Below are 24,881 nucleotides of genomic sequence, written 5' to 3'. Positions count from 1 at the left end.
GGGCCGGCGGGCCAATCACAGGCTGCCGCGTCCGCGAGGGAGGGCGGGGCCGCGGCGCGGAAGGGCGCAGAGACGCCGGCCGGCCTCTCGCTCGCCCGCCGCTCTTCGCCCAGCCACGCTCGCCCGCCCGCCCGGCGCTGCGCTCCCTCCGGCTCTCCCGTGGACGGCGGCAGGATGGCCCGCTGGCCCCTCGCGGCCCTCGCGCTGCTGCTGCTGCTGGCCGGCCTGGCCCCCCGCTCAGGTAGGCCGCCCCCCCACCCCGTTCCGGGCGCTGAGGGGGCCGGGCCGGGCGGGCTTCCCTAGCGCTGAGGCGGCCGCCGAGCCCCAGCGCGGGCTTGGCCTCGAGGGCGCCGCACCCCCCTCCCTCCCTCCCTCCCTCCCCGGCGCTGGGCCCTGCGCGGTCCGAGCCCCCGAGCGCCTGCGGGCGGCGTGGCTGCGGGGCGGCCGTGCTGGGCCTGGTGGGCGTTGGGCGGGCGCGGGGTGGGCTGGGCTGGGGCGGGCGCGACGGGGCGCCTCTGGGGCCGGGGCGGCCTGCGGGGCGCCCCTGAGCGGCTCGTCTTCTCGTGGGCAGACGCGCTGGCCGTGATGTCGGTGGACCTGGGCAGCGAGTCCCTGAAGATCGCCCTCGTCAAGCCCGGCGTCCCCATGGAGATCGTCCTGAACAAGTGAGTCGGCCGGGGCCCCCACCCCACCCGGGCTGGCCCGGCCTCGGCGCTGCTCCTGGCCCTCCACTGGCTCTGGAGAGGAAGCCGAACCGTGAAAAGCCGTGGCCGGCAGATCGGGAAAGAGAAGAGGAATATCCGTCAAGGAAATATAACACGCGTGTGTTTTGCTGTAGGGAATCTCGCAGGAAAACCCCCGTGGCCGTGGCCTTGAAGGAGAACGAGCGCCTCTTTGGTGACAGCGCCCTGGGAGTGGTGAGCCTGCAGCGCCCCTTCACTCTGTGCCTCCAGCACCCACCTGCGTCTCCCAGTAGAAAAGAGCAAGAGCCCAGCTGCACCTGTAAGCCTGACAGAATGTGTGATACGGTGTGAGCTGTCACCAGTCGCAGCTCACTTTTTCAGATACCGCTAGAATGGGAGTCCATCCGTCTTTAAGGACAGATGTATCTGCGGAAGTGAGCTGTGACTCACAAAAGCTCATACCCTACCACAAATTCTGTCAGTCTTAGAGGTGCTACTGCATTCTTGCACTTTCCTACTGAGAAATGCACATGGGTGCTTATGGCTACCTAGCATGTTCTTAAATGATTCCACATCTAGACTCCTTTCTCCTCTCTTGTGCATCACGTTTAATTTTTGCAGCAATGCATGCACCTTTACATTGGGATATGTCAGCAATAACACCCTGTTGCTGTAGAACCTTCCTCTTTAGGAAGTAAAATTTCAATTAATTTGAAGCCATAGGATTAAAAGTTAGGAGGAAATTGATATAGTCAGTACTTCTCTATCAAACCAAAGCAATTTTTTCTGAGTTAAGAGGAAACGTCTAATGAGAGCCAGAGTAGCGTGTGGTGGTGACATTGTCAGCCTACGATTTGGGGGAACTGGCTTCGGGTCCCTGTTCTGCCACGGAAGCTTGCTGGGCGACCTTGAGCTCGTCCCACCCTCTCATCCTGGCAGATTCCCCAGTGTTGCTATGAGGATAAAAGAGAGGGGAATGGTGTAACCCATGTTGGGTTCCCACTGGGGAGAAATATGGGAAATACACAAATTAAAAAAAATAGCTTGTAATTTAGCTGTTGAATATTGTACTATTTAGTGTACTTACGGAATTTAAAAGTATAAATGTCTTTGTTTTGTATAAGAAAAATTGCTCGCGTTTCCAGTTCTTGAGAAAGAGTAGCAAACTGGTGTTCTCTCTATGCTGCCGTAACAAATAGACCTTGGTTTTTGCTATGTAGAGTAGGAAAAAGAGGAAACATGAAATTACAGGACAATTTTTGTCACAGTAGGTGGATCTATCTGCGTATTTATATATTAAACTAAACTTCAGAACGCTTGAATATATGGGTACGCTGGATAATCTAATGACATGCCGTCATTGACCACATTGTAGATATAGGCAGCCCAATCCTAAGGCCTGAGTTAGTGCCCTCGTGTCGACGTAAAAGCAGCTCTGCTCCTCCACTCCCTATTGATTTTGCGGGAGAGCCATGCCGGTGCCAGAGCTCAGCAAAGCGAGGCCGCCCCCAAGAGCACCCGCCTACTGTTCCCCTGACAACCCCGCCCACACCAGCCAATGGCCACATCACTCCCCTGACAGGCTGGCAAGGGGTGAGCAGTGGCACAGCCAGGGGGGAGTCCGCGATCCTCACTGCCCACCAACACACACACACACCCATCAGGGAACAGGCATCCCTGCTGGGGGAGGGGCAAAAGTAACACTGGAGGTGCAGATAGGGCACCCACCCTCTCGCCTGTCCAGCCCCCATTTCTGATGAGAGCCAGGCTAATGGCTGCAGCTCTGCGCACCGGCAAATCCCCACCACTGTGAGAAACAGTGGGCATTAAGTTGTCCTGAAGAGCAGTATATAAATCGAATATTATTATTATTGTTATTATTAACTGTTCCCTGGGCTGGACCTGAATGGCCCTCGCGGAGAGTCAGCGGGGGCTGGAACAGCCATGCTCCTTGGTCTCCCTGGCGAGTTATGACTTGCCTGCAAGGGAAAGAGATGTGTGGCAAGAGACCCAGTCCTGTCTGAGATCCAGCCCAGCCTCCCGTGTTCTGGGAGGGTGTCCATGGGTGGTCCATCCCACAGCCAGATGATGCATGACCCTCTGGTGAGAAAGCATTGTGCATCTGAATGGTCTTATCCTGTGAGGGAGAAAGTCAAGGGACTGAGCACCCTCCATCAGCAGGGAGTTACGAACACCCTATCAACCGGACTTGCGGCCGCACTTCCTCCTCTGCTGGGAGGGGCATGGGAAGGGGGGGTTCAGCCACCCCAGAAGTGCATGCATATTGGTCCCTGTGGTGGTTGCTATCCTATGCCCCGTTCGAGCCGCAGGGGAGGGCGGGGCACCAGGAGGGTGGCCCGTGTTTTCCTGTTCGATGGGTGTCTGTGGGCTGCATCTCCTTTTGCGTGGAGTAACTTGCCACCGCTACAGGGAGCGTGCCCATGCCTGGGTCAGCTTTGGAGGCCAACTAACTCACAGCCCGCCCTGTTGTCTCCGGCGCCAGCACGAGAACTTGCACTGCACTTCCACCTCTGCCCGGCTGCCAAGCGTGCCCACTGGCAGCGACCCATCTGTGGTAGTGTGCCTTGGGCGGGCACCAGTGGAGAGGGGGGTACATCCACGTAACTGCCATTTGCACCCACGTAAGCCTTAGTTCTCTCCCTGAGAATTTTCCACACCCCCACTTAGGATTCCACAGTAAGTGTTGCCAAAATTCTTTTAAGTTTAGACAAAAGTATTTTTCAAAACGTTTGTGCATGCAGCATATATTTTAATTACAATTGTTTAATACCATATACATAAAAACTGAGCCTTAAAGAGCGTTTAGTTCATTCTAAAAATTAAACTGTTTCACAGGATTCCCTCCCCCACATCTTCCCATCAGAAAAACTGAAAAAAGTTCCCACCCCCCAGTTTTATTCCTGCACATTTGACTGTCATCATCTGTCTTCAGATGCTTTGTATTTTCTCTACAGGAAATGAGTTAATTATTGAGAATTTATACTCTGACATTCTAAATCTTGTGGTGAAGTGCACATAGGTCGAAGGAATTAAGAAATGAAAAATGCCACCTCTGCATGCGTAAACGGAAAGGACCTGGCAACTGGTGCTCTTGTCGCCATGCTTTTTCTCCCCACAGTCCATAAAGACCCCCAAAGCGGCCTTCCGGTATTTCCAGGATCTTCTGGGCAAGCACATGGGCAACCCCCAGGTGGCGCTGTACCAGTCGCGGTTTCCAGAGCACGAGTTGGTGAAGGATGCCCGGAGGCAAACGGTCACCTTCAAGATGTCAGAGTAAGTGGCTGGCATTTGGCTGGCTGCTGGAGGGGACCGCACGCTGGAGCGGGGACCGCGTGGTGACCTTTTCAGCGTGGCACTTAAAGGTGCTCCTGTGGGAACCTGATGGTTCCAAAGCTGTGGTCAGTCTCCAGCTCTCGAAGGCTTGGGAGTTACAGTACTTGCTCCTGCCACAGTGCAGGGCAGGGCAGGAAAGCGTCTCCTCCAGCAAGAGAGACCGCTTGAGAGGGTTGCTGCCCCTACCCTGCACAGCTGATGTGTGGAAAACAGACCAGAGCAGACCAGGAGGGTTGAAAGTGAACACCGGGGGGGGGGGGGGGCTCTGCTACGCTAGAGGTTTTTGCAGAAAGTTGCTGTTGCCATGTGGAGCGCCACACTTAGGGGATGAGAACTGGTGGCGAGGGTGCATGACTTCTGTCCCCCAGGCAGCCGTTGCCGCCACCGTCAGCGGTGAGTTGAGTTTTGCTTCTTCTTGCTGAAGGATTTACTAGAGCGATTCAGCTCGTGCACAGCTGCTGTAAATATTTAGGTTTGGAATGTGGGTATGGTGGGTTCCTGTTAGCCCTCTTAGAAGGAATCCAGACAATGCTTTTTGGAGTTGAAAGCGCCAGGTTTTATCCTCCTCGTTCTTCCTTGCAGCACAATCCAGTATTCTCCGGAGGAGATCCTCGGCATGATCCTAAACTACTCTCGCTCACTGGCAGAGGATTTTGCAGGTTTGGAACGACCATGTCGTGGCACAAAATTTGTCTTTGGTGCCTGGGGGAGGGGTGGAACTGGGATGAAAATGAAAGGCTGAGTCGTCTTGTACTCAGTAGCTAAATTTTAAAAAACCTGTTGTGTGATGAATTCTGCTCTTCTTCCAGAACAGCCCGTCAAGGATGTTGTGGTCACGGTTCCTGCCTTCTTCAACCAGGCAGAGAGGAGAGCCGTCCTGCATGCAGCAAAAATGGCTGATCTCAAGGTTTTGCAGCTCATCAGCGATAACACTGCTGTGGCTCTGAACTATGGCGTATTTCGGAGGAAGGACATCAATGCTACAGCCCAGGTGCTTGGGGATAGAGAACTCATGCAAAGTGAAGGGAAGACTGTCGCCTCTCCTTGGCTCAAGTGCGTCATAGTGCCAGCATGGCCTAGAAGTCAGAGTGTCAAACTGGGACCCAGGAGTCCCAGATCTGAATCCCCCACTCTGCTGTGGAAGCTCGCTGGGTGACATTGGGCCAGTCACGCACTTTCAGCCTAACCCACCTCGCAGAGTTGTTGTGAGGATATGAGGAGGAGAGGAGAAAGGTGTAAGCCATTTTATGTTCTTACTGGGGAGAAAAGGTGGGGTGTAAATGAAGTAAACAAGTAAGTCAATAACCGGCTGCACATAGTGGGGTGCTTGTGAGAATTGCCCTCCTCTAACTCTGCCTCGTAACTCTGCTCTAAGGACAAGGGATCCCAGGAGTCTGGAGAGCTGGCAGCTTCCTCTCCATGACAAGCACCCTGTTTGGCCTGTTGGGGACTGAGCCCGAAGCCCGGCTTGTAGTTCCGCAGCGCCTCTGCACTGCTGGCTGCCTCCCGTTGCTAGCCTTGCTTCTTCCTTTCTTTCCAGAACATCATGTTTTATGATATGGGCGCAGGCAGCACCGTGTGCACCATTGTGACCTACCAAACGGTGAAAACGAAGGAGTCGGGCGCCCAGCCTCAGCTGCAGATCCAGGGGGTCGGGTAGGAGTTCTCCCCCTGCAGCAAATCTGTGGGAGGCAGGGCTGGTGGGGCAGAGGCTGCCTCTGTGAGCAGGGCTGATGCACTGGGCAGGGCAGAGTCAGGAGCTGTTCAGGTGCCCCGTGTCAGGGAGGCTGAGCTCCTGCCTGTCTTCTGCTCAGATTTGACCGCACGTTAGGAGGGCTGGAGATGGAGCTGCGCCTCCGGGGCTATCTGGCCAAGCACTTCAACAAGCAGCACCCCACCAAGGATGTCCGGCAAAACCTCCGGGCCATGGCCAAGCTGTTGAAGGAAGCCAATCGCCTGAAGACCATACTTAGTGCCAATGCTGACCATGTGGCCCAGGTAGCTGCCAGCCCTTCTGTACCTCAACTGTGCGGATTGCTCAGCAGAATGCAGGACTTGTCCGCTGTTTGGCTCCAGCAGTCGCTGCTGGCATCGCTCGTTTCTTTGGGCCCAACTGCCCGGCCATGCAGCGGTTGGTCTTTGCTAACTTCTGCATTGCATCAGAAAAAAGAGAGCTCAACTGCAGAGCAGTCCCCAGTTTCTTGGAGAGGTTTGCAACAATTGGTGTGTGGGAAGCGCTATGATGAGACGCGCTGGGCTTCTCCCCTTTCCAGGTTGAGGGTCTGCTGGATGACATTGACTTCAAGGCCAAGGTTTCGCGGCAGGAGTTTGAGGAGCTGTGCTCTGACTTGTTCCAGCGGGTTGCAGCGCCTGTGCATCAGGCACTCGATAGTGCTGGGATCAGTCTGGTAGGTGCACTTGTGCATTGGCTTGCAGGGATTTCTTATGCCGTTAGTGCGTGGTGCATGGGGGAGGTCTGCATGTGGTGCCCAGATTTGCAAACCTGGGTTCCAGACTTGGAAAATAAGAATCAGCCTAAATTTCTGAATGTCAGGCCTTGAATCTTTCTTCAAATTTCTAGAAAGAAATTGACCAAGTGATCCTAGTTGGAGGTGCCACTCGAGTCCCAAAAGTCCAAGAAATTCTGCTAAAAGTTGTTGGCAAGTGAGTGCCAGACTGATCTCTCGCCCTCCCCTCTCCCGTCCTGGCCAGTGTCCTGGATTGGGACTGAATGCCCTTTCTGTTGCCAACCTCAGGGATGAGCTGGGGAAGAACATCAATGCGGATGAAGCAGCTGCCATGGGAGCCGTCTACCAGGCAGCTGCACTGAGCAAGGCCTTCAAAGTGAAGCCGTTCCTCATCCGGGATGCTGCTGTTTTCCCCATCCAGGTGAGCTGTGGCTTTTTGCCAGGGGTGCAGCAGGACATTGTCTGGCAAGGGATGTACTGTAGAGGCAGAGGGGGCGGGGGGCAGCACACGTTGGATAAAGCACTTCCAATCCTCTTTATAGATCATTTGGAATGGATTTTTTCATGCGCGGAACAAAAAATCCACCTCAAACGACTGATAAAGTGCCTTGAAAGTGCATCATCCGACGTGTGCGGAATCAGCCAGAGAGTGGGGCAGCACAGCCTTTTGTAGAAGTTCGGTTTGCGACAGCGCTAAGTGCACTTCGCTTCCTCTGCTTCCCAGGTCGAGTTCACCCGTGAAGTGGAAGAAGAGGATAAATCCAGGAGCCTGAAACACAATCGGCGGATTCTGTTCCAGCGTATGGCTCCCTACCCTCAGCGCAAGGTCATCACTTTCAACCGCTACACAGATGACTTTGAGTTCCACGTCAACTACGCAGACATGGACTTCCTGAGCGAGAGTGACCTGCGGTGAGCGAGTGCTGCTGGGGCCAGCCAGGCGGACGGGGGCTGCACTCCCCACCCCCACGCTAGGGCTGCTGTTGCCGCCTGTGAAACTTGCAGGACGTGTGCCTGGGAATGCTGTCCTGTGAAAGGGGGCGGCGAAGCAGTAGAACTGGGGAAGAGCTTGGCTGCAGTCTTTGAGCTGAGGAAGCTCCCTGGATAGTGAGAGCTGAGCAGCATTTTCCAGGCTCCTTCTGCAGAACTCCACGTGGGCTCACCATTCTGGCAGGCCAGCCGGCTCCTGTGTTGCCCCAGCGACCTTTCGGCGTGTTGTGATCCCTCAGTGGGGAGACAGTACAGGGTGATGCTGCTGCCTAGGTAGCGTCACTCTGGCTCCTGTGCTGCTCTTTGCAGGAGATTCGGGTCCTTGAATCTGACCACAGTGAGACTGCGAGGCGTGGGCGAGAGCTTCCGGAAGCACGTGGACTACGAGTCCAAAGGCATCAAGGCACATTTCAACATGGACGAGAGCGGAGTGCTGAGCCTGGACCGTGTGAGTGCGGCCTCTTGCCCGGGAGTGCTGGGTGTGTCAGAGGACTTTGCTGTCTCATCTCAGGGCTTGGTGTGTTGCCTTCCAGGTGGAATCTGTGTTTGAGACCGTGATGGAGGACAAGCCAGAGGAGGAGTCCACACTTACAAGTAAGATCTTCTGGCTGCAGCAGTGCCTGTCTCTTGTTCCAGGTGATGCAACTCAGTCCTCAGCCTCACTCTCAGTTGCTGAGGGGAGAGAAAGAGCCTCCCCCACCCCTAGCTTTTCAGTTAAGCAAGTGATGGCTGCAGGCTCTGGTTCCTTTCGGCTGTGGTTCCCTGTGTCCTTGGCCACCAGGCCTGTTCCAGTATGCACGCAGCTCTGGTGTGAGCTAAACCAGTGTTCCCTTGATAGCTGTGTGAAAGGTGCTGTTGGGGCAGAGGGGGCTTGGCCTGTGTCCCCCGCTCCCCAGCCAAGGACTAAGCCCTTGCTCCAGAGAAGTAGTTTGGGTGGCAAGCAGACAACTGCATCTTTTTCTTAATAGTTTACTAAGTTTTATATGCTGCCTTTTAACTGTTGTGGCCAGGTGGTCTACCCATGAATTAAAATCCAAATTTAAAACCAGTAAAAGCCCCCAGCAGCAGCAGGGTACAGTTTCAAATCCAACCTCTGGCAGAACAGCCTCATTCCCACCTCTATAGGAGCTGGTATAGCTTAGCGACAAGGGGGAAGTCCGCTGTGGTCTAGGTTGTGCCAGGCTTAAATCCTGCCTCTACCAGAAGCTCACTAGGAGAGCAATTTTAAGCCAGCCTGCTCAGAAAGAAGTCCTGCTTTGTTCACAGGGGTCCTGCTCTCCAGCAGTCTAAGTGATGTGCAGGGAAGCCTCAGCCCACAACTCCAATATGGGAATACGGCTGGCCTCTCTTACAGGATTTCTGTAAGGACTGCAGCAAGATAATCTGCACGTAAAGCACTTTAAAGGATGACCTACAGAAGCGCCAATGATGTATGAGCAGTATGGTTACCTCTGAAGGGAGGGAAACATTCATTTTAGGCCAAGCCGGCCTACAGAGGAGAGAGACTGCCCAACATTAAGGCAGCTACTGGGGAGAGCCTGTTCCGCAAATGATGGCGCCTCAAGCGTGGTCTCACTCACCCATCCTAATGTGTGGGAAAAGCTCCTTAAACAACTCAGGATCAAAACTATTTAGTCTTCGAGGTCCACACCAGCCACTTCAACGGGGAAACGTATCTGCAGTCAATGCTGTGACAGGTGTAAAGTGCTCCCTTCTGCTCATTCTTATCAATAGCTGAACAGCAGCCTTTAAAAAGAGCTAACGTTTCCGGACAGTCTTCAAGGGCAGCTCCACATAGAGCAGGCTGTAACAGCCTACTGCAGAGTCGCATCAGAATGGGGAATGGCAGCAGCCGAGTCCGCCTGTTCTAGGTGCAGGCACAAGGGCCCCACAAGCCCTACTCACAGAGGGCACTCTGAGCCACTACTTCAGGGTCCGAGAGAACCTCTCACACCACCAACCAGTCCTTTCGGGCATTTCTCTCCCCAGCTGAGTCTGGTGCTCCTCCCCCCGCCCCCACAAGCTTCAGTGTATTCAGGATCCTCCACTCAGTTACTGGTTCCGGGGAACCTCTTCTGGGCCAATTGGCTGGCACTGCCCTCCACAGCCCCAGGCAACCTCTCCTAGTGGTTTCATGTTGATGGTCTTAGCAACATGGCAGACAAACAAGAACATCACAATAGATGCAGAGGAGTTAGCCGTGTTAGTCTGTGGTAGCAAAATTAAAGAGTCCAGTAGCACCTTTAAGACTAACCAATTTTATTGTAGCATAAGCTTTCGAGAATCAAGTTCTCTTCGCCAGATGCATCATGCATCATGCATCTGACGAAGAGAACTTGATTCTCGAAAGCTTATGCTACAATAAAATTGGTTAGTCTTAAAGGTGCTACTGGACTCTTTTTGATTTTGCGTCACAATAGAGACACCGGTATTAAAAGCCACTGTAGAATATCATCAACAAGGGTGAAGAACCCGGCAACCGGGCCTGAAAGAAGTGGGGAACAACGGGTGCGAAGACCAGCGTCAGCCAACAGCATCAGCAGTCACACCTTGTTCCTGAAAGAGAGACTGGTCTATAATCACCCAGATCAGAGCTGTCAGCGGCAGTTGCCTCCTCCAAGGCAGGGGGGCCACATGCTTCTCTATGAAAGGTGTGGTGTTAAGGAAGCTTTTGTGTGTGTGTTTCCTGGAGAGAGCTGTCAGTCAGGGCAGTCCTAGTGACGGATGAGTAGGACAGGAGGCTGTTCCGTTTCTGACTCTTGTGGTGCATCTGAGGTGTGTCTTTCTTTTGGGGCAGAGCTTGGAAACACCATCTCCAGCCTGTTTGGAGGAGGCAGTGCTATTCCAGAAGCCTCAGAAAACCTGACGGAGACTGTTCAGGTGAGTGCCGCACTGCTGACTGCAGACATCTGCAGGAACCAGGCTGGGGGGGGGGGCGGGGGGACATGGGTCCAGCTCCAAGAAGCCCCTTTGTTCCCCTTCAGCGCAGGGTGGGGCTACGCCAGGCCTTTGTGGAACCCACAGGGCTCTTGCTGGGCGCTTCCACAGCTCTGCTGCGTTACTCTTGTCTGCCCAGGAGGAAGAGGAGAGCCAGACAGAAGCGGGGAAGGAGGACGAAAGGGATGCTGCCGGGGCTGCCAGTGAGGAGGAGGTGCAGCAGCAGGCGCCCTCCCCACCCCCCAGTCAGGAGAAAACGGCTGGAGAGGCTTCTGCGGGGGAGGACAGGCGAGAGGGCGCGGGGGAGGAGGCGCCAGACTCCCAGGTGAACATGGAGCGATGGTCCCGAACTGCTGCTGGGTTCGAGTGGAGCAAGGGGAGCCCAGCCATGGGAGCCGCTGAACGCTCCCCTGTGTGCTAGAGGCGGGTGGATGTCTGTGTGCAGGGGCGGGGTCCCTACTTCCAGAATGGATGTCCTCATTCCTGGGAAGAGCTGGCATTTGCCCCGCAGTGAGCCACGTGGAACAAACGGCTGGAGAGTTGGTCTCCCCTTGTGGTGTTGCCTGAGCTGGCTGTCCGCAGGAGAGATCTTAGTTCTTGAACTGAACTAATTCCTTGCTATGTGCAAAGCCTCTAAGGGGCGTGTTGAGCACAAGTGGCTTTGCTAACGGAAAGCGCCGCCTTAAAAATGCTAGCAGCGTAACGAAGGCAGCGCTTGTGGCCCCCACTCGTGGATACTGCCGGAGCCCAGCCAAATTAAAGGGGCAGAAGCCCCACCTCCCATTCTTTTTCAGTCTCTGTTCAATCTGAAATTTCCCCTTAAGGACGCCAATGGGAAGCCGGGATCTGGGAAAGCAGAGGAACCTACCCAGAGTCCTGGGGGCGACAGTGTCAAAGCACCGGAGGAAGAAGAGGAGAAAAAATCAAAGCCTCCAAAGAAACAGAAGCTGGTGGAGGAGATCGCAGTGGAGCTAGATGTGAATGACATACTCGACCTCCTGCCAGAAGAACTGCAGGACTCGGTCAAGAAGTAGGCTTGGGTGCTTCTCCAGGCCATCATTTGCCCCTCCGCCTCCGGCGAGTTGGGACGAGGGTGCTTGGAGTGCAGAGGGATGCCTTCGGGATGGCTGCCCTTCAGAGCAGGCTTTGACCTCGGTGCTTTCTTGCCAAAACAGGTTGCAAGACCTGACTGCCAGAGACCTGGAGAAGCAGGAGAGGGAGAGGTCAGCCAACAGCTTGGAGGCCTTCACCTTTGAGACCCAGGTAGGAGGAGGAGGCGGCGGCAGAGGGTGAGATGTGTTTAGAGGGTTCTGATATGAAGGGGAGAGGGGGGTGGGATCCCTGCTGGGCCCTGCTTCCACCCCTTTGGTTGTTGCTTTCCCCACTCCCAGGCCCGGTCTCTCTATTTGATGCCCCCCTACTTGTGAAGGAATGGCATGGTTAGGGAGGTCACGGGGGAAATCCTCCTCCTCCTCCATACGTGGCACTGTTGTGGAGATTCCTTTGAGCCGTACGCTGGGCCAAATTGGGACTTGGCTATCCAGTGTCCCTTTGTCCCGTGAGCTGCAGTCAGATCTTCACATCTTTCCTGCCCTCTTGGAGCGCCCCTGCTCACCCCCTGGGAGAAGCAGCGGTTGCTGCGCTTCCCTTGGTGAGGGCCATGAGATGAGGAGGAGCAACTAACTGCTCTGCTTCGGGCTGCTGCGGGGGGAGCTTGCTCTGCCTTGGCTCAGAGAAACGGATCTCTTCCCAGGACAAGCTCTATCAGGAGGAGTACCAGCTTGTTTCATCTGACGAAGAGAGAGAAGAGATTCTCAGGAAGCTCAGGGAGGCCTCGAGCTGGATGGAAGAAGAAGGCTACGCTGCCACGACGAAGGTTCGGGCCTTCCCGGTGGTCCCAAAGAGGCTTCCTTGTGTCATTAGACGCCTCCTCCTGCCAGTGCGGACCAGGAGCCGCGCTCTCTCGCCATCTCCTGACTGCTGCGGCCCTCCGGGGATGGGTCTTTCCCAACACCGGCTGCCTCCATGGGATCCATGGACTGGTGACACCTGCGGCCTCCAGCAGGGGGAGCCTGTGCTTGCCTGCCTCCAGTGGGGCCTATCCTGTGGTGATGCTGCTGGAAGTCCTGCACAGTGCGCCTCACGGGGATTCTTGTGATTCTAGAAGCTGTGTTTCTTGAGACTGATCCTTTTCCAGACAGGGCCTGAGGGAGGGATTGCCATGGCTGTCCCCAGCTGTGTGGCACCCGTTTGGCCCTCCCTTCTGACGCTGCCTCTTTGTTGCTCATGCCACAGACATTCTCTAGGAGTCCCGCTGGGTTAATCCTCTCCCGGCTGGTTTTTTTGCTGCACCAATCTTGCTTAGGCTTCATTTCTGTTGCAATTCACAGGAATTGAAGGAGAGGCTCTTTGAGCTGAAGAAATTGTGCCGGGGCCTTTTCTTCCGTGTGGAGGAGAGACAGAAGTGGCCGGACCACCTGGCTGCCCTGGAAAGTTTGCTCAATCATTCCAGCATCTTCCTCAAGTACGAGTGCCCGGAGCTGGGGGGAGAATTGCATTCCCTAAAACTCTCTGCTGTAGGAAGTTCCCTGGAGATTCTTAGCATAATGTTCCCAAATGAGAGTCACAGTGGCATTTGCGCGGATCTCTTTGTCTGTAGAGGAAAACGGAAGAGCTTACCTTGAAGAGAGGAGAGCTGGGGCAGGGGGGTGGCGGAGTTCCCACGTGCCGTGGAGAGCTGGGGTGGTTCAGTTGCAGTAACTTGGGCATAAATAAGATATATTGCTTGATGTGCTCTTCTTCTCTGCTTGAACAGTGTTTGGGGTTTTATGTAGAATTGACATTTTAGCTCCCTGTCTCTGTCATGTGTCCTGCCCTACTGGGTGAGAGCCAGTATGATGTCATGGCTAGGGCTGCAGAAACCAGAGTCAAATCACTACAGAGCCACAAAACTCGCTGGCTGATGCTGGGCCAGTTGCATGCTCTCAGCCTAACATACCCCACAGAGAATGAAATAGAGGAGGGGAGAAATGTGAGCTTTTCCCCTAACTTCCTTGGTGGGATAAACATGTGATAAAAGTAGGACACTCTAGACTTGCGCTTCGAGAGAGAGAGAGAGAGACGTCTCGCATGGCAGTCATGGGGGGGTGGGGCACGGCCCAGGCTGAAGAGTGCAGCAGGGGTGCTCCAAGAGGGGCTGTGGCTCAGGTCCTGAGCACCTGCTTCCCTGCCAGGTTCAGTCCCCAGTTCCTGGAGCTCATGTAGGAGCCTCGCTCTGCAGACTTGGCGTGATTCCGTTTCTCCTGCTCACTCCTTGAGGGAGGGAGGGAGGAAATGAGCCTGGCTCTTGCTTGCTTTACAGGGGAGCACGAATGATCCCAGAGGCTGATCAGATATTCACAGAGGTGGAGCTGAGCACCCTGGAAGCAGCTATAAACGCAACAGCGGTAAGGAGAGGGCTCGTAAGGGGAGCCCAGGCATTGGTGTCACGTTGGGGGTCTCTTCCGTCCTGGGCTGCCTTTGTGGTTGTGCTGCTCATCACAGCCTCCTTTGGTCTTCCCCTTTGAGGAAGGCAGAGCCTGGTGCCTATAGGATCGCAGTGAGTGCATAGCCCAGGGGAGACGACAGCAGCAAAGGAAGTGGGAGTGGTGGTCTTGGTCCCCTCTTCTCTTTCTCCTGCAGTGGGAGGGAAAGGACTGGTCTTGCCCCAAGCTAGAAGTTGCACGTACAGGTTGCTGCGGTCTCACGACCACGTCGGCACCCAGCAGAGAACAGCACAGAGGGTGATGACTGTTGCCTGGTAAAGCATCGCTCTGGGTTGGTTTGTCATTTCAGTTGTGGAAGAATGACACGCTGGCCGAGCAGAGCAAGCTGCCACCCACAGAGAAGCCAGTCTTGCTTTCCAAAGACATTGAGCTGAAGATGGCCGCCCTGGACAGAGAAGTCCAGTACCTCCTCAACAAGGCCAAGTTTGCCAAACCCAAACCCAAGAAGAAGGAGAATGCCACTAAAACAGAAGCAGGTAAGGACACCACTGCACTGCCCCAGGACGAAGAAGTCTTTCCTGCAAAGGAGGCAAAGCGAGAAGGGGGCGGCGGGCCAGGCCAGAGGGGCTCTCTGCGCCCCATTCCTTGATGTAGGCTGAGTGGCCAGCCCCGCCCCCCCCCCCACACACACACACTTCGTTGCATTTTATATAATGAAAATAGCTGAAGGGGGGGGGGGCAGTTTGGGTACAGCACTTATCCCGCAAATCTCCATGTGATGCAACCTGCTTCAGTCTCTCTGACAGTGGGCGTTTTTTGCTTCTATCTGGACAGATAAACCAAACAATGCCAGCCCAGTCAAAGAGCCACCCACCCAGGAGAGCTCCATATTGGATGATGAATCAAGACCAGACGCAGGTCAGTTTGCTTCCCAGGTTGGGAGTGCCTCTTCCTCTTGCTTGCCGGTGCTTTAATGGAGTATAGAGCCCTCCTCTTCTAGAGCCTTGCAGTTCCTGGACTCTGAGTTCAGGAGCAGGGACACCACCACCCCCTAGAAAGCAGAATGATGTCATGGAAATGTAATGAGCCACACCTGTGCGGCTGGTTTTACCCATGCCCAGTTGGGTTCACCCGTGCCCAGTGCTCTACAGCTGACTGCCATCCTTGGAGTGCCCTTTGCACAAATGTTCCAGGATTTTAAAAAGAAACTAAATGAGAATTACTTTCTCTCTCCAACGGAATGGGGCTGTCAGTGGGGATATTGGACAGCCAAGTTGTTCAGCCCACCTGGGTATAAATAATTGCTGGGGTGGGGGGTGGGGCGTTTTGTATATGCCCTCCTTATCAGTCTCACTAGGTGGTGCAAGAGAAAGGAGTGTGTGCACGTGCTGCCATCTTCCCTGTGTGCTGTGCAACTTCACCACAGTAGAGAGCCAGTTTGGTGTCGTGGTTAAGAGCGCGGGACTCTAATCTGGAGAGCCGGGTTTGATTCCTCACTCCTCCACTTGAAGCCAGCTGGGTGACTTTGGATCAGTCACAGCTCTCTCAGAGCTCTCTCAGCCCCACTCACCTCACAGGGTGTTTTGTTGTGGGGATAATAATATACTTTCTAAACCGCTCTGAGTGGGCGTTAAGTTGTCCTGAAGGGCAGTATATAAATTGAATGATGTTGTTGTTATTAAACCTTCTTAGTACATATGAGCCTTTGCACCCAAACCTTTCCTTGACATTTTGATTTGAGTCTGTTGTCTCATGTGCTGGACATATAGATATGTGTTGTAATTCATTTGCTTCTCTTTTATCATAGACCAACAAACAGAAAAGAATTCAGAAGCAAAAGAAGACACCAGAACAAATGATGAATTATAACAGTTCTGAAATCTTGTTTGTCAACGTCTGTTTATTTGTAGTTCATGCCATTGTTTTCTGAAGGAACTGGGTTGGTGGAACGGGGCAGGTTGAAACGATGCAGTAGGGCTGCGTACATCTTTTCCCCTTGCTGTTGGGGATTTTCTGACCGCTAGTTTGGGTGTGCCGCCTTGCGTGTTTCCTGTGTTAAGGGTGACACCAAGTTCCCCGGCCCCTTTTGCTCTGTTTCAGGGCACTAACACTGGAATCGCCCCTCCCCCTGCCAGCTGCCTGTCAAAGTGTCTTTGGTACCAGTACTCTGTACCAGGCCTCATCCTGCAAAGAATGTGGTGTTAGCTCCATTTAAATGGAAATAACTTGAACCTCCTGCTGTAGCTTTATCTTGTTTCTAATTCTGGGCAGTTCCTTCACGCTCTTTGGGTAGGGCAGTTGATGCCATTTCTCTGAACGGTTTAAACATGGAAGCAGCAAAGCCTGAAGGAAACCGGCGGCCCCATAATACAAGTCCCTAAATGCCTCGCTAGAGGAGAACCAGTGTGGACCTGGGAACTCTGGACTTTACCCCGTGGTTCTTCCTTCTGCCCACTTTTCCCACCATAGGAGGGATAAGTCAAATGTCAGTTACTTTGGAGGAACCATAGATGCAGAGGAGTGAGCCGTGTTAGTCTGTGGTAGCAAAATCAAAAAGAGTCCAGTAGCACCTTTCAGACTAACCAATTTTATTGTAGCATAAGCTTTCGAGAGCCACAGTTCTCTTCCTCAGATGCCTGATACAGAGACTGGTCGTCTCTGTACCAGGCATCTGACGAAGAGAACTTGATTCTCGAAAGCTTCTGCTACCATAAAATTGGTTAGTCTGAAAGGTGCTACTGGACTCTCTTTGATTTTGGAGGAACCTGCTCTGGCTCTTCCCCTTTCCTGCTTGCTTGAGTGAGCTGGAGTTGCAAGCTGCCCTTGTGCGGTCTCTGGTTCGCCCTAACGCACAGCCCTGGAGCCTGTCTTGGGAGCGGTGCTTCCCTTCCTTCCCTACAAAGCCTGCCCTCCTCTGGGCGGCCTTCCGTGGGTTGGGCAGAAGAAGAGGCGCCCCTGATCTGCACGTGGCCTGAGGAAGCCTCGTGTTGACTTTCGGAAGCAGGAGGCCAAGGCCCGGGGCGGGGCGGGGCAGCGCCGTTGGATTTCGGGAGCCCCTGAGCTGCTGCCCGTTCGGCTGCTTCGGGCCAGGCAGGGGCCCTTTTCCAGCCGCAGCCCGTTGGGCGGCTCCGGTGCTCCTGCCGCCTGCCCCGCGTCCCTTGGCCCGGGCGGGCCCTGCAGGGTCCAGTGGGAAGCTCCGGCCCGCCCTCCAGGCGCGGGCGCCTCTCGGCAGGGCTTGGGGCCCCGAGGCCCGCCTCCTCCGCCTGCGGCGCTGCGCGGGGGAGCCGCGGGCTGGCGCTGCCCTCTAGCGCCGAAGGCCGGGCGAGGCGGCCGCTTGGCCGGCGGAGGGAGGAGCGCCGAGCGCCGGCCGGGTCCAGGGGTCAGGGGGCGGGGAGGCCTTGGCGGCTGCCCCCGCGGCGCGTTAATCATTCCGCGAGGGGCCCGGGAGCCGACGGCGCTCGGGCAGAGGCGAGGCCGGGCGCGCTCCGTCCTCGGGCAGCAGCGGCCGCGTCCCGTCCCCGCACCCGCCGGCGCCATGGCCGGGGCCGGCTACGGCTTCTACCGGGCGCGCGTCTTCGCGGCCATGTACGCGGGCTACACGCTGTACTACTTCAACCGGAAGACCTTCGCCTTCGTGATGCCCTCCGTCATGGGCGAGGTGGCGCTGGGCAAGGACGACCTGGGTGAGAGCCGCGCGCGGGGCAGCCGCACGGCGCGAGGCCCGGTGTTGTAATCCACTCTCGGCCCTCGGGAGCAAGCAGCGGGATACAAAGCAGTCGGCCCGTGGCCCCTTCCTGCCTTGGGCCGGGAGAGGCAGCGGGTCCCCCACGGAGCCCCTTCGGACGTGGCTGCGTGCAGTGGCGGCCCCTGCCCTGGGGTCTCTTGCTGGCGCCGGCCCTGGCTGGCGATGGCCGTGTGGCGGGGGGGGGGGGGTGTCTCACATTACGCTGCGTTGCGTAGCCTGGCACGAGGCCTCCTGGCTGAAGGGGGCACCTGACCCCAGAGCCCGAGGCTGCATCGCGGCCTCAGCAGGGCCCGGTCCAAGGCCGAGGGCAGGAAGATCCAGAGCCACTCGGTTCTGCTGACGAGGGTTTGGTCGGGGCCCGTGTGGTGACCTTGCCCTTGTCTGACGCAGGCCTGATCACCAGCAGCCAGTCTGCCGCCTACGCCATCAGCAAGTTCGTCAGCGGGGTCCTTTCTGACCAAATGAGCGCCCGCTGGCTCTTTTCCTCTGGCCTTCTGCTTGTGGGCATAGTCAACGTGGCCTTCTCCTGGAGCTCCACTGTGGCCGTCTTCGCTGGGCTGTGGTTCCTGAATGGGCTGGCGCAGGGCCTAGGTTGGCCCCCATGCGGAAAGGTGCTTCGCAAGGCAAGTGAGCCTAGGGAATTAATATAGGTGATATCTGAGATGTTCCTAACAGCATCAGGAGAACTGAGGGCAGGGCTCCTTGCGCTGGTCGGAGGAGACTGAAGTCTGGCAACAGCTGTTCTCCCTCCAACCACTGGCCACTCACTACTTGGGAAGAACATATGCCTTTCCCATTGATAGCCTTGCTTTGGGGCAAAAGGGCCCTCTTGCTCTTCTTCTGCCCTGGTTGGCAGAGGGGGAGGCCCACTGGTGGTGGCTGCAGCCTAGAGGCTGTATCTCTAGGTCTCGATTTGGCAGTGGTGGTATGAGCTATATAAATTGCAAGCCGTATCAGTTTCCATTTTGAGATTCTTGGGAGGCTGATGCCCCCCTCCTGCCAAGACCAGCTAAAGAAAGTATCAAATGATGCTGACCAAGTGGACCTTGACGTGGAGGTCTCGTAGCAGGCAAGACGTGGGTGGGGATTTCCAGCAGGAAAGGGGAGGGGTCCTCTGGCGTGGCAGGCAGTTGTGGCCCTTAGAAGCTGAAAGGTTTAGGGTTGAAATGCCCCGAGAACAGCCAGTCTCCTCTATTGTTAGGATTTTGATCTATTCTTAAAATTATAAACTCCTGATTTCAAGAAAAGTGGTTCATAACTAAATGCTGGTGTATCCTGTCGGCTTTCTCACAGGGATGAGTTAGGGAAGCGAATGGAAATGGATTATTCTGAAGGTGGCAATAACAGCTCTGTTTGGCCTCTTTTTGTCTGTGCAGAAGCTGTTCCAAAGCAAATGTGTGTCTCGTTCAAGGGGTCAGTCTGTGGGCAGCCCATTGGCTGTCTGCTGCCAAGCATGAGGTGTCCATAGCAGAGTCCTGGCCCTGTTTTTCTGACCTGACTCAAGACTTCCTCCCTTTCCGAAAATGATGCTTCAGGGAAATTAAGTTGCATCTCAGCGGGGACCTCACCGAGGCATCCTGGCAAGGAGCCTTCTTGTGTCTGCAGCTCGCCACTCAGGCCTCGGTTCTTGGCACTGACTCGTGCTCTTTTTCTCTCCTGTGCAGTGGTTTGAACCTTCCCAGTTTGGGACTTGGTGGGCAATCCTCTCTACCAGCATGAACCTGGCCGGAGGGCTGGGCCCTATTGTGGCTGCTCTGATGGCGCTGAGCTACAACTGGCGCACTACTCTGGCTCTCTCTGGCTCGGTGTGTGTGGTTGCCTCCCTTGTATGCCTGCTTCTAATTAAGAACGAGCCCTCGGATGTGGGGCTGCCCAACATTGAGCCTGGGCCCAAGAAAGGGAAAAAGGGTGAGTGCTCAGGAAGCAAGAGCTGGCTGGAGGAAGCCAAGCTGCAGAGGAGTGGCGTGGCAGGGACCTCCTCTTAACTGAGCAGCAAAACAGACGGTTCCTGGCCCCCGACCTCCAGGGGGGCTTGTGTCAGTGTCTTGGACTCAGAAGGACAAGGAGCAGCTCGCCCTGATAGAGGCAGGGCTGGAGGCAGTGCGTTTAGACGGCCACCGCATGGCCAAGGGCGTATCAGAGCAACGGTTCAGGTCAGCTCCAGTGCTTTGCAGGGTTCTTGTGTGTGGCTTCTTCCTTGCAGGCTCTTCGGCAGATGACAGCACCCTGGCCGAGCTGCTGCTTTCTCCATACCTCTGGGTCCTGTCCACAGGCTATCTGGTTGTCTTTGGAGTGAAGACGTGCTGTACAGACTGGGGGCAGCTGTTTCTCATCCAGGAGAGAGGACAGTCGACACTTGTGGGTAGGGCATGGCAGCTTAATGTAATTCTCAGTGACAGTGAAATGCCTTGAAGAGGTTTAGCTCTTTGGAAACACAGCCAGGGTGTCCGGGGGTGTTGTGTGTGAACCAGGCTCACTTTATTCCACATCCCATCCTGATCATGTCCTGAAGCAGTTTCTGGTACCAACTAGCGACTGACCAGGGCAGAGAGTGAGCGAGTATACGCGTGTGCCATTTAAGACCACCTCCCCAATTGCTGCATTCAGCAAGCAAGCTCTGTGGGGAGCTGCAAGACACCAGCACCTCATGTGGTGGGCATCCCTTCACTGGCTAATCTTCTTTTGACTCGGTAGGAAGCTCATACATGAGTGCCTTGGAAATCGGGGGCCTGGTTGGAAGCATTGCAGCCGGCTACCTTTCAGATCGAGCAGTAGCCCAGGTAAGCCTTTGGACACTGCTTTCCTGCCCACCTCATGGAGGACGCCAGAAGGAAGCCTTGCACAGGCTACCTCCAGCTGACCAGAGTCGATGTTGCTGCGGCTCTAGATGAGTATGGAAAAGACACACGCAGCCCTGGGCCTTGGGCAGCTGGTCTTGACCCCCCAGGCTGAGGGGTGGCACTGCAGGCCTGGCCCTGAAAGCAGAGCTGGTGCCTCCCAGGGAGAGGTCCTGGGGAGGCCCAGGGGAGAGCTCATCCTGGGTGTGTGTTGCAGGTGGGCCTATCGCACTATGGGAACCCTCGGCACGCACTTCTCCTGTCCATGATGGCAGGCATGTCTGCTTCCATGTACCTCTTCCGGGTCACAGTCACAAGCAGCTCACCCCAGGTAATCTGCAGGCATGTGCTGGAGTTCAGCTAGACGAGGAAACATCGTGCCAGGGGCAGAGGGGCAAACCGGCAAGGGGAAGGGCAGCTTTCATTTGAGCCCTGCTCAGCTTAGGCCACCCGCCTGCACAGTCATTCTGGAGTGCTGTGGCTCTCTGGCTGCTGATGGCCCGGTGCATGCCCCTCTGGAAGGGCCGGGGGGCTGGGGAGGGGCTGGGAACTCTGCTACTTCTGAGTGCATTATAACCACACTTCCCTTGGGTGAAGCTTCTCTTGCTGTGGCAGTGGAGTCCTGAGAGTACTAGGGTGTGTGGACAACTTCCAGACAGCTATTCTTCAGGAGGAGCTCCAAAGGCCAAGCCTTGGAAAGGAGCTGTCTCTGTCACCTACTGGTTGGGGTGGGGGGAGCTGCCTAAATGTTCTATACATTTCTCAGTGCACCTTCTTGTTTCCTTCTTTGTCTCCCAGGAAATCAGCTCTTGGATTTTAGCCTTCCACCCTCTTGCTATCCTTGTGGGCTTAACAGAACATGAGGTCTTTGTTGGGCCTGAATCTCTTTCTTGGGCTTTCCTGTCTTCTCTGCTGCACGGTTCTGTGGGGCTTATTGCAGGAGGGCTGAAGGGAGGGGCCCTTGCCCTGGTCCATCATGCTGCCAGTTACTTTACAGCACAAACCAGGGAAGGTCTGCCTGTGGCACAGGCCTGGCTAGAATGTTTTGTGGAGTGGGGGATTAGCCTTTCAATTATTCTTAAGAGTACTGTAGGTTATAGAAGTTATTAGACTAATTTACTAAAGATTATATTCTAGAATTGGTATGGTAGTAGAAATCACTGGGATGCTACAGCCATATTCTAAAGCAACACTTGTTACGCAACATTGTAGCTTTTCCATGTGGTTATGTTTAGCACTAATCTAATTACTCAACCCAGTAGCAAGCGCCATTTCCTTTCAGGAGAAGAGCAAAAGGCTTGTTAAAATGTTGCAGACACGGTGGAGAAGGAAACGGGGCGGGGGGGGGCAGGATGGAGGTTTGGTGGGCATTTCACCACCCACGTACCTGACTACGTTCTCCCCCTGTGTTTTTTAGTTGTGGATCCTGATGTTAGGCACTGTCTTTGGATTTTGCTCTTATGGACCAATTGCTTTGTTCGGCGTCATAGCCAATGAAAGTGCCCCTTCCAACCTGTGTGGGACGTCGCATGCCATTGTTGCGCTCATGGCTAATGGTGAGTGCCGCCCCGTCCTGCCCTCCCTGCCCCCACGGGGAGACACACACAGGCTTTTCTCACTCTGCTCTTTGCTTTTCAGTGGGAGGGTTCCTGGCTGGACTACCCTTCAGCACTATCGCCAAGCACCACAGCTGGGGAACAGCCTTCTGGGTAGCAGAAATGACATGCGCTGTCAGCACAGTGGCCTTTTTCTTCCTGAGGAACATCCGCACCAAGATGGGCCGTCTGCCAAAGAAGGCCGACTGAGTCTCCGGAGCAAGCTCCTGTGCCCCTTCAGGACGCAAAAGGGCAGGCAGGGCAATGGCAGAAGCAGGCCTTTTCACAATGCTTGGGCCATTCGTGCCAGGGGGGAATCTTGGCCCACCCGAGGTGTGGTGGCAGCGCTGTGGGCAGCCCAGGAACAGCCCCCAGCTGGTTTATCTTGACTACAGGCATGGCAGGAAGCTAGCAGACCTGCACCCCTGGCTCCCTGCTTGCCGCTTTGGGGAGGTACTTCTCCACTTTTGTGCACAAGCAAAGGGGGGAAAATTGATTCACTCACAGTAATGTGATGGTTTTCCAGACCGATGTGTCTGCCTGTCGAGACTGCCTGTATTTTTCACTGAAATGTAATAATGGAATTGAACTAAAAGAAGGCTCAGCCTTTTAATCTCAGCACTTTGTCACAAGCGTCTGGTGTGAGAACAGGGTATGAAGTCTACGGGCGTGTGACATTTTGCACCCCATGCAGCGTTAAAAGCAAAGCCACTGGTATCATACCCACCCCCACCCCCACCTTACCTTCTTGGGAATGAAGAAATACAATCATTTAGCAGTTTTGCAGCTAGGCTGCCTGAGATCTTCTGTCTACTAAGAACAGCTCGTGCACTGAAACGGTTCCAAACCAATTTGCTGTAATAAGGTATTAATTGATGTATAAACCGTGCAACAAAAGCCTCAGCTCAGCACTCCATCAGCCAGAGGCTTGGCTCAGCCTTGTGACTCTCGTATAGGCACACAGGTTCGGCACCAGTTCACAATTCAAGCTTCTGTCTTGAACACTTTATTTACACAAATCTGCAGCCATATGGAGAAATATACATAACAGACATATATATACATACATATACAAGCCCGTCTGAGGACATGGTCATTCTCGTGAGTATTGATCTCAGTGGCGAATGCAGTGTTGAGAGCAATAGGGACAACCTGCCAGGGAACCTTTCTGACCCAACTTCTGTTGGAAGCAGGAGGCTAAAACAGACAAGATCCATCTATAGGCCTGGTCCAAATGGCCCTGCTTTCTCTGCTACTTCCAGTGCCAGCTTCAGGTTCTGCTCAAACAGCTCACATCTGAAATGTTCATGAGAGACCAAAGGCAGAAATTCTGTCCTTGCTCCCAATTCAAACTCTTGCCTTTACACAAAGAAGGATGCACCACAACACTCACAAGCCAGCCTTGGGAAATAATTTAGCCAGGCTCAGATTTCCCACTTTGTTCTCTTACCAGGGACTTTTTTTTAATGAAACCAGGCTATTTGGACTTCAGCCTGTGCCAGCACATGATTCTACTTAATTCTCTTTGGGGAGGGGAATGGGAATCTTGTACTGCTCAAAGAACATCTCCAAGAGGCTTCTCTTTGCTTTCCTTCAGGAGACCCTTGCTCATGGTTCTGGAGTAAAAGTGACTCATTTTGGTGCAAAGAGAACAAAAACTGCATTATGTTGTCCAAGGCAGAGCCTCCTCCCCACCGGACATGTCCCTTCTGCCTGCCCCAGGACCCCTCCTAGAGCCAACTGAGCAGGGCTGGAGCTCAGACATTCAGGGGGGAGCTGGCTGCCGCTTCAAGAGCAGCCCCAGTAACTGGAGGGGGGCTGGCAGGGCCCTGCTGCTGCTCCTGCCCGAGAAGAAGTGGGTACCTGATGGGCATCTCCAGGGAGTAGAAGGGGTTCTTCAGAGCGAAGTCCGAATAGATCTCGTAGATCTTACGCAGGAGGGCGTCGATCCCGGCCTGCCGGGGGTCAGCCAGCACCACGAACTTGATCCCTGGGGGCAACGCAGAGCAGCGGCTGCCTTGAGTGGCAGCAGCAGCTCCCAACGCCCTCCGGGGGCCACCCCTGCAGGGCCCGCCCGGAGCCCGAGGCGCCCGCCCGCCTACCTGTCAGCGTCTGGAAGCAGTGCAGCTTGAAGGTGTCAGTCTCCAGGACCTCGATGCCGGAGCTGCCCTGCTCGGGGGACAGCTGGGAGCCGATGGCGAACAACCTGTGCGCAGAAGCCGCCGTCAGCCTGGACCGGACCGGCCCTGCCCTGCCCCCCGCCGCGCCCGCCCGGCCCCTGCCCCTGCCCCTGCCCGGCTCACGAGTGGAACATGGAGGCCAGCATGAGCTTCTCGTTGGAGGAGAGCCGCGGGCGGCCGAAGCGGATGGAGACGGGGAAGTTGGCGGGGCTGCTCAGGTACTCCAGCACGTCGCGCCCGTCGCCCGTGAAGCGCCCGTTGACCTCCAGGCCGTTGATGGCCAGCACGGCGTGGCCCACTGCGGGAGGAGAGGAGAGGGGAGCGCCCGTCAGGCCCGGCCCGGCCCGCAGGCCCCCTGGCCCGGCCCGGCGCCCCGGCCCGGCCCCTCACCGCGGACGCCGTCGCGCTGCCCGAAGGCCACCAGGACGCGCTCGTCGTGCGGGCGCAGGACCAGCTCGAGCGGGAAGCCGAAGGTCTTCTCGCTCTCGGCCCGCGGCGCGTAGTGGTCCAGCTGGTAGATGAGCCCGCCGGCCTTGTTCACCACGTACACGCTGAAGATGGCCATCGCGGCTGCCGTAGCGCCCGGAAGTGGGCCCCGCCCGCCCGG

The 24,881-nt window shown here is 55.5% G+C and overlaps 3 protein-coding genes across 5 annotated transcripts; 2 read left to right on the top strand and 1 right to left on the bottom strand.

The window, feature by feature from the left end:
- The first annotated feature begins 54 nt into the window (after positions 1–54).
- On the top strand, positions 55–15,802 carry HYOU1 (hypoxia up-regulated 1). Its single transcript, XM_054997707.1, has 24 exons — positions 55–241; positions 572–665; positions 839–917; positions 3,823–3,977; positions 4,620–4,696; positions 4,847–5,028; positions 5,578–5,693; positions 5,852–6,035; positions 6,311–6,445; positions 6,619–6,701; positions 6,794–6,926; positions 7,230–7,417; positions 7,805–7,943; positions 8,029–8,089; positions 10,293–10,375; positions 10,572–10,757; positions 11,257–11,462; positions 11,608–11,695; positions 12,186–12,308; positions 12,823–12,956; positions 13,794–13,878; positions 14,267–14,453; positions 14,752–14,835; positions 15,725–15,802. The coding sequence occupies exons 1-24, from the start codon at positions 175–177 to the stop codon at positions 15,784–15,786; spliced, it is 2,931 nt and encodes a 976-aa protein (XP_054853682.1). The 5' UTR covers positions 55–174; the 3' UTR covers positions 15,787–15,802.
- Positions 15,803–17,356: 1,554 nt separating this feature from the next.
- SLC37A4 (solute carrier family 37 member 4) lies at positions 17,357–22,712 on the top strand. 2 transcript variants are annotated; one of them, XM_054997714.1, is made up of 9 exons: positions 17,357–17,600; positions 18,053–18,285; positions 19,327–19,570; positions 19,866–20,024; positions 20,357–20,442; positions 20,717–20,830; positions 21,298–21,363; positions 21,917–22,055; positions 22,138–22,712. In XM_054997714.1, exons 1-9 carry the CDS (start codon positions 17,453–17,455, stop codon positions 22,302–22,304), a joined length of 1,356 nt encoding a protein of 451 aa, XP_054853689.1. In that variant the 5' UTR covers positions 17,357–17,452; the 3' UTR covers positions 22,305–22,712. The 2 variants fall into 2 exon arrangements, with proteins under 2 accessions (XP_054853689.1, XP_054853690.1); XM_054997715.1 differs by lacking the exon at positions 21,298–21,363 and having other exon boundaries at positions 17,362–17,600.
- Positions 22,713–23,070: 358 nt separating this feature from the next.
- On the bottom strand, positions 23,071–24,839 carry TRAPPC4 (trafficking protein particle complex subunit 4). Of its 2 annotated transcripts, XM_054997726.1 has the most exons (5): positions 24,665–24,839; positions 24,398–24,572; positions 24,197–24,300; positions 23,958–24,084; positions 23,071–23,390 (listed from the first exon to the last, which is right to left on the bottom strand). In XM_054997726.1, exons 1-5 carry the CDS (start codon positions 24,837–24,839, stop codon positions 23,312–23,314), a joined length of 660 nt encoding a protein of 219 aa, XP_054853701.1. In that variant the 3' UTR covers positions 23,071–23,311. The 2 variants fall into 2 exon arrangements, with proteins under 2 accessions (XP_054853701.1, XP_054853700.1); XM_054997725.1 differs by having other exon boundaries at positions 23,298–24,084.
- Between the last annotated feature and the right edge of the window lie 42 nt (positions 24,840–24,881).

The sequence above is a fragment of the Eublepharis macularius genome, chromosome 14, assembly GCF_028583425.1.
Source record: "Eublepharis macularius isolate TG4126 chromosome 14, MPM_Emac_v1.0, whole genome shotgun sequence".
In the NCBI taxonomy this organism is placed as follows: Eukaryota; Metazoa; Chordata; class Lepidosauria; order Squamata; family Eublepharidae; genus Eublepharis; species Eublepharis macularius.
This window is presented reverse-complemented; position numbering and strand designations above follow the sequence as displayed.

Coding starts and splice junctions, on each gene's coding strand:
- HYOU1 (XM_054997707.1), top strand. CDS start 175: ATGGCCCGCTGGCCCCTCGCGGCCCTCGCGCTGCTGCTGCTGCTGGCC. Junction 3,978..4,619: donor GTCACCTTCAAGATGTCAGA/GTAAGTGGCTGG, acceptor TCTTCCTTGCAG/CACAATCCAGTATTCTCCGG. Junction 14,836..15,724: donor TGAATCAAGACCAGACGCAG/GTCAGTTTGCTT, acceptor CTTTTATCATAG/ACCAACAAACAGAAAAGAAT.
- TRAPPC4 (XM_054997725.1), bottom strand. CDS start 24,839: ATGGCCATCTTCAGCGTGTACGTGGTGAACAAGGCCGGCGGGCTCATC. Junction 24,301..24,397: donor CTGGCCTCCATGTTCCACTC/GTGAGCCGGGCA, acceptor TTCTGCGCACAG/GTTGTTCGCCATCGGCTCCC. Junction 24,085..24,196: donor CTGCTTCCAGACGCTGACAG/GTAGGCGGGCGG, acceptor CGTTGCCCCCAG/GGATCAAGTTCGTGGTGCTG.
- SLC37A4 (XM_054997714.1), top strand. CDS start 17,453: ATGGCCGGGGCCGGCTACGGCTTCTACCGGGCGCGCGTCTTCGCGGCC. Junction 18,286..19,326: donor GCGGAAAGGTGCTTCGCAAG/GCAAGTGAGCCT, acceptor TCTCCTGTGCAG/TGGTTTGAACCTTCCCAGTT. Junction 20,025..20,356: donor AGGACAGTCGACACTTGTGG/GTAGGGCATGGC, acceptor TTGACTCGGTAG/GAAGCTCATACATGAGTGCC.